At 32.9% G+C, this 7,690-nt stretch overlaps 1 protein-coding gene across 1 annotated transcript; it reads right to left on the bottom strand.

Moving 5' to 3' along the window:
- Positions 1–435: 435 nt before the first annotated feature.
- LOC108572102 (glucocorticoid-induced transcript 1 protein-like) lies at positions 436–5,761 on the bottom strand. The gene is made up of 9 exons (XM_017934293.1): positions 4,704–5,761; positions 3,548–3,708; positions 3,329–3,426; positions 3,026–3,165; positions 2,772–2,938; positions 2,561–2,693; positions 2,135–2,215; positions 940–1,075; positions 436–646 (listed from the first exon to the last, which is right to left on the bottom strand). Exons 1-9 carry the CDS (start codon positions 4,942–4,944, stop codon positions 466–468), a joined length of 1,338 nt encoding a protein of 445 aa, XP_017789782.1. The 5' UTR covers positions 4,945–5,761; the 3' UTR covers positions 436–465.
- Between the last annotated feature and the right edge of the window lie 1,929 nt (positions 5,762–7,690).

Below are 7,690 nucleotides of genomic sequence, written 5' to 3'. Positions count from 1 at the left end.
TTCGTATAATTTTGCTTTTTCCAACAATCAAATTTAATACTCTTTGACATTTTGAATATTTATCCCTGTATACAAAACTAAAGTCGTTTAGCACATTTTAGCACTAAATTTAGAATACACAATTTTATTAGTCTTTCTCCCTGTAGAACACAATGTTCATTCCTAAATGTCGATTTTTAGTTATCACAAATTATTGTTCCTCGTATTTATTATTGTTTGAAACATTAACGGAGCTCAGATGCTTTCAATATTTTGTATCAATGCAATTATAACTTTTTAATTACACATTCACGATGCCCGAACGTTGGGTCGCACTGGAAACAGGCTGCTTTTTCGGTAACTTTTCTTTGTTGGTATATGCTTTCATATCAAAGTAAACCACTTTCTACCCATGAGGTCATTAAAAAAAAATATATATATACCAATTGGGTTTGTGAACATTATTCCATAAGGTAAAGAGCAGGACTATGGATTTGGAGGAGGTGTAGTTGGTGTTGGATGCGAAGAGGGTGATGCACTGGCAACCATCGTTGGACTGGCTGGCTGTTGTAATGGCAGGAACGCTGATCCCAAGCTAGGTTTTAACTGGAATGGTACACACGGCTTTGGGCAATAGTCTAGTTTGCTCAAGTCTATCATGGGTCGCCTATACATACAAATATATTTGTTTCAATAATATTGAAATATCTGCATAGAAATTTGTATATTTGGATCTTGTAATCTTATTTAAGCAAAGGTCGAATGTTAATCTTAGTTTAACTTAGGCGAATTCAAGTTATCTTTCCCAAATAATACAAGCACTATATGGGATGTGTTCAGCTTAATACAAAGTATTATTGTTCAAGGATTAGTAAAGTACATTTCTGCAAACGTTATCATAATATTGTTTTCTACAAGGAACCTTAATTTTTTTCTACAGAAACATGCATGTCATGTTACCTGGCATCCTCTACAAATTTGAGATTGACTTTCTCACAGCCATCAGGTGGTTCTCTTGCAAGGAACCTATTAATGTGAGGAGAGGTGCCGAGACGTCCTTCTCTATCTTGTTCAGGGGTTGAACCACGACTTCCACCTTTAAGATAATTAAAAAATACAAATTAATAACAATATAAAGGTAATGGGCGAACACAATGTTCACATCAATTGAAAAACAAATATTTTTAACCCATGCTTTTAATAACTTAAATTATTTGACATATGTATTTATGAACCCATTCATATAAAAAGAATTTAAAAAAAAGAAATACAAATGTAATAGCTTTATACATCAAAATTACAATTCATTCCATTTTATTTGTAATACACATAAATAGATTTGAAATTGTATAGGTACTTTATATGACACTTGTATGTAAAGTTAAACATTAATACAGTATTCTCCACGTGAAAATTAAAAAATGATAGTACTATGAAATTAATATTTTAATTCAATAAATACCAGAAATTCTATGTGTTATCATGCAATTATGTAATTAAAATATATTAATATGGTAAAATGTTTTAATAAATAATGTATTACATTAATTTCTCATTTAGTAATAATTTAAAACAGTAGTTAAAAATATTAATTTAAAGTATTCATAATGAGAAACATCTATATAAAACACAAAGTATTGCATGCAAGCATAAATGCAATAGTAATGAGTATAGTAAATACATCTTAGCTTATTAAAAACAGATCCGTTTACCATGTAATGTCATAATGTATTGTGTACAATCAATTTGGCATTATTATTCCATGAAAACACATCAAATCTTTTGGTCAGTACAATACATTAATAATCGATTGTGTAAAGTCAGAAAATAACTCCAGATGTAATATTGATGGTAACTGATATTTTGACATCCTATAAAATATGTACATTTTGATATTGAAAAAAAAAAAAAAAATTCATGCACATACTTCAGACTTAAGATACATGTGTGTACATGTATATGCAAATGTATATATACATATATTTACGAACAATAAAAAAATTCATAGATAAACATATAAAATCCCATTAACTATCTGCACAAAGTCATTCAAAAAGAAAAAAAAAGAAAAGAAAAAAGAAAAAAGGACAAACAAATCTGATCGAAAGGGATTTCATGAAAAATAAAAAGAACGTTTCCGCAAATATGCGCCAACCTTGTAAGAGATCGCTAGGCGGACGGGAGGCATCCATAAGACCAGGAATCAGCGGAGACTCAGAATTCCTAGATGGAGGGCCTGTCTCAACAGGCACACACCATAGTTAGTCTGTTATTTATAGTGTTACCAGTAACCAGAAATGCTTCACACACACATATATTTATATATTTTCATTTAAAAAAAAAAAGTGTGTAACATTTTTCATATTCCCCAAATTACAAATAACTACTATATTATGAATACTAATAACAAACATTGAACATAATTATTAATTTGATGGTGTTAAAGTTAATATTCTGATTAGGTGGTTTCCATAATTTTTAAACATAAAATTTATGAAATTCATATATTGTCTAGAAACATTGACAGCTACTTCATATATCTAAACACTATTTAACAATATGAGGCAGAACTTAAAATTACCTGAAGAATAAGAACTGGAGGGAAGGTCAGTAGCTGGTGTTTGTGTGTTCACGCTGCGAGTAGTAGCCCTCAGTAGATCAGCTAATGGTGCACGATGGCCTTCCGGTGTAATTTGTTCACGATACCGTGCATACTACAAGAATAATTAAATACTTAAATTAAAATCAATTTTCAATTTTTTAAGTTACTATAAACACAAACTAATACATACTTTGTCTTCCACTGGATGATCAGGATCACTAGGATTAGTTGCAGATTTGAGAACCAGTCCTTCAATTTCTTGATTTAGTCCTTCAATAGAAGAACGCATTGGAGGCCTCATTGGTTTCACAGGGATATTCATAGGACTTGCCTTCGTACTCAAACCAAATTGATTGTCTGGTTACAATAATAAAACTAACATGTCAATCAATTCTAAAAACAAAAATATTTGTTATACAAGCACTAGTTCTCAAGTAAACTTACGTATAGACGTTTGTGAAGCAATACTGGGTAAAACTGTATGATCTGCAGGAAAAGCTGGTGGTGGTCCACCTGGCATTATGAGTCCAAATGCTGCTGTCCGTTCTCTACTGCTGGTACCTTCCTTATTTGTACGCTGTAACCTATATTATATACTTTTGGTTAGAATAACTAGATAAATGTAGTAGATTTTATAAAAGTAAGAGGACCATTTACTGCATATTAGATTATTGCAATACATTATTGCAAATATTTCAATACTATTTGAAAAGTAAGAGGAGAATTATTTTAATTATTTATACATACCGATGCCTGAAATATTTTTCCAATTTTTCATCAGTGGTAGTTTGTTCTGCAGGATGACGAGTATGTAATTTTCTTGGTTCATTGGACCATTCTTCTGTCTATAAGAAAGTAACTTCATTGATTTATACATTAAACATTGTCATGAAATGATAGTAAGATGTTTATGAAAGTAAATAACATTGACATCCAACAGCATACATCTAGATAAAATAAACTTACCTGTGTAGATTTATCAACCAAGAGAAGACTGGAATGAATGTAATATGAATCACGAGGCCATTGTCCTTTCAAATAGATAGTATCTAATGATGCTGTCCTTCGAATATTCTGGTTTCCACTTAAACTTTCGCTGCATCTTCCACTTAATGTTTTTGATTTTGCTGCACACAACAAAAATTTCAAATAGACAATTTTTTTTACAAATGTAATTAAAATAAAGAATCTATTGCTGTTGTGTAAATGTGAACCAGAACCGGACTATTAAGTATGTATTCGGTTGCTGGATGAAACAAACATAAATAGAAATAAAAATGAAACAAAAATTCAAGAGAAGGATGAAGGAAGAAGTAGTGAATTTTTAAGTGTTTATTGTGGAACCGATCTAAAACTGTATATTCGGTTACCGAATTAATTAACTTGAATAATTACAACACTATGAAAGAAAGGAATCAAAAGAAAATTATTTTCCTCATTAATTATAATATGCTAGTGATTGAATTGTGCACATACTTTGATACAACATATACATATACAAAACATTCATCGTTATTCAATTCATTGACACGTATCATTACTTGGACACATTTAAAACCACAATGCACAATTTATATTTACATGTATTATAGTGCTTATATTAAAACTATAAATCAATATAATATTTAAAATGTTTTACTCAATATCAATATAATAATTGTGAATTTGCAATACATGAAACGTTTAAAAATAATGTAGATTTAAGAGAACATGTATGATTGAGAGAGATTAAAGTACACATAACACCTCTGTTATTTGATTTCCTTGTCACAGTTATAATATTTACAATCAGTTGTACATATGACATATACCTTACACAAATGAATTATACTAAATCTTGTAAAAATAACATTCAAAACGGTTGCAAATAACAAAATATAACAACGATACATTGCAAATATACGATCGATGAAAAATTTATACAAACTGTATACTGACCCAATAAACATTTGACGATATTCTGACACTGAAGAGAAGAAAAGACGGGAATAATGTTGTTTTTAAACGAGGATTCGGTTGGAGGATACGGAAAACATAAAATGACAGACACAACAAAGAAGTGTACCGAAAGATAACAGTGTATAGTAAGTACGTGGAGGAGTAAAGGAGTAAGCGTAAATACCTTTGTAAGAGAGGGAACCGGGGCTTCGTTGTCCCGAGGAAGAGGTCTCCGGCGAGATGCGGGCCCGCCACGCACTCGCGTTCGTCGGCGATACGGTGGGACTGTTGCTATTGCTCTTCCTGAGACTACTGCCTTGCCGGCCTTGTCGTAATAGCGAGCTTACGGGTAGAGTCGCGCGCATTGGGCCTTGCTTCGATGTCGAGCATGGCGAGGACTTTCGCATTCGCTGTGATCCAGACATTTTGTCATATAGGCAGGTGCCACAAGGGCCCTCGATGCTGCTGCGTTTGGTATACTGTATCGAGTATGTGTAGTAAGGACGGGGCGCCGCGGGCACCGTTCAGGGCACGAGGCCTCCGAGCACCCGCGACTTTGTCGCGCACACGCGGCGACAGCAGCGGTGGTGCCGACAGCGAGGACAGATTTCAGAATCGTTTATAATGCTCGCTTTCTCGGTGGCGGGCGAGATCTCATCAACGATAGTGGCAGCAACGACGGCGGTGGCGCGACGAATTCACCAACAACTACGACGGGAACGGTGGTAGCGGCGGCGCGACGACAATGCCCTACGCGTCTTGTCATTTGCAATGTTCTGCTGCTGCCTCGGCACGCACGTCACGTGATCGCCCGTCCCGGCTGGTCATTGGTGCAACGCTAGCCCGTGGAGCGTCGTACTACGCTCACCCGTGGGGGGCCGCGTTCCATTCACTACCACCGTAGCACCGTACCTAGCGTCCTATCGCTTTCTCACTCTCTCGTTCTTTGATTCTCTCTCTCTTCTTCGCGCTTGTGCAGTGGCACTCAAATTCGCCCTTTCCTCGATCGCTTTGATGTATCCTCGAAAATGTTATTTATCGGTTGTCCTCGATCCCCGCGTATTGTCTGTTCTCTCACGATCATAGATTAATCGCTAATCTTAGTTGAAAACCACGCAAATCACACCGAACGCGTTGTTTAGCACGAAATCACGTCCCGATAGAAATGATGTTTTGGTGTACGTGTACGACGTGCGCAACTCTGCTTATATACACCTGCACGACACACGTACAGACGAGTATGTAGCGTCTTACGTTTCACGTTATGTACGTAATGGAGGAGCACAAGCCGATGAATAGCGTGTGTGAATAACTTTCGTGTACGGAGCACGTACTAGCACAGGCGTAGTATACCAGCTTACGTTTTTCAGCTACGGCGCGTGTACGCTACGTTCATTCGATACTCTCGCTAGGAGAAATCTCGAGTAATCGCTTGAATCCACTACTATCGAACCGATATTACGCGCGAGCTTGATTTCGATGTTATTGACGATTGACCAAATTTTTATGGTCCCTCCGGCTATTGAATCACGATATCAACTATCTTTATAGTGTATTCCGTATAAACACGTTAAAAAAAAGCTATGAATGCTTTTTATTTATAACCGATTTTGTATCATTGCATGCAAATATTAATAGAATACAGAGAATTTTTAAATCCTTTTTTTCTCTTTAATAATTAGGGGCAGAAAAGTTTATTTTTATGAATTAAGCTCGTATATTTATTTACAATGTATTTTACATTATACTATGTAGTTTCATTACATCATTTCTTTAAATGTTACTATCGATAACATATGACTAGATTAAATAATATCAGAATTGAAATAGTGAAACATCAGTCAAAACTTTTAGCATGTTAGTAAATGCATGAAATAACAAAAAGTACGTAATTAAACCATTTTGATCAGATGTAGGATCTTTTTCATCATTTTTGAATTGTGAATGTGAAAATAAAGCCAAAGCAAATTCTGCAGGCATTAATTTATATCTTTATACCTATATCTTTATATCTATATACCTTTCACATAAAATGAAGCAAACATTACAACATAGTGATACATAACTTAAAAAAAATACAAAATTATGGTTTCCATACATAAGTATGTTGAATTATTATTCAACATCAATTATTAGGCATTAAGTCACTTGTCATATGTTGTCAGCTTAAAAATATTAAAATTAATGTCAAAATTTATATTATAATATGTGTTCGCATGGAAATTTGTTGAATAAAGGCACTGCCATGCTTCTCACTAAAGGCTAATGACGTAATATACTTATAATTAATTATATTTGTATATATGCATATGCATACATATAGACCTATGTGTATGCATATGCATAAATTCTTTGTAAGTAATATTAAATCACTCTTAAAAAACAAAAATTACTATTTTTTAAAATAATAACAAAAGAATGAACATTTTGTACATTCTATGCATGCACCAATTGTTAAAAACTGTGTTTCTCTTAACAGCATTTAAAAGTATTTAAAAGCATTATTAATAAAAACATAGAATAATGAAGTAATACAAAAAACACAAGTACCATAATAATCAAATTGACAAGCACAAAATAATAAAGCATTATACATAATACAAACATTTGTGTGATATAACATTGTTATTCTTTTAATTGTAGTAGTTTGTCTTTTAGCTATTTGTAAGCAACTGAACACAACATTGACATATATTCTGATTCTTATATCAGTCTAGGTTAACTAACTTATATTAATTATTACTCATGATTTAAAAAACCCATTACCTTATAATAATTAAGTAAATAAAGTAGATTACTAATGCTTGAATATAAACAATTATATAATAGATAAAATGCAAATGCTAAAATAAGAGTACATTGTAAGCTTCAGAGACTCTGAAAAGTCAAACTTTATTAAATTTCAAGTGAACATTTCTCTTACCATCTTTTATATACTTTTTCTTTTCTATAATTTTAATCACTTTTGCTAAAGCTCTGCTAAAAGTTTAAAATTCAAAGCATTGCCTAAACCTTTTTTGTGACACTGTATATTAGCTCTTAATAAAATTACGACGTAATATAATAAAAAAATGTATGCATAAAATTATACATTGAAATATAATGCCATCAAAATGATATCCTTTATGAATGTGTATATTATTACTTGCAATTACAAGTAATAATTTACTC

Source organism: Habropoda laboriosa, unplaced genomic scaffold, assembly GCF_001263275.1.
Source record: "Habropoda laboriosa isolate 0110345459 unplaced genomic scaffold, ASM126327v1 scaffold110, whole genome shotgun sequence".
NCBI lineage: Eukaryota > Metazoa > Arthropoda > Insecta > Hymenoptera > Apidae > Habropoda > Habropoda laboriosa.
This window is presented reverse-complemented; position numbering and strand designations above follow the sequence as displayed.

Coding starts and splice junctions, on each gene's coding strand:
- LOC108572102 (XM_017934293.1), bottom strand. CDS start 4,944: ATGTCTGGATCACAGCGAATGCGAAAGTCCTCGCCATGCTCGACATCG. Junction 3,709..4,703: donor CGGTTCCCTCTCTTACAAAG/GTATTTACGCTT, acceptor TGTTGTGTGCAG/CAAAATCAAAAACATTAAGT. Junction 2,939..3,025: donor TGCTTCACAAACGTCTATAC/GTAAGTTTACTT, acceptor TATTGTAACCAG/ACAATCAATTTGGTTTGAGT.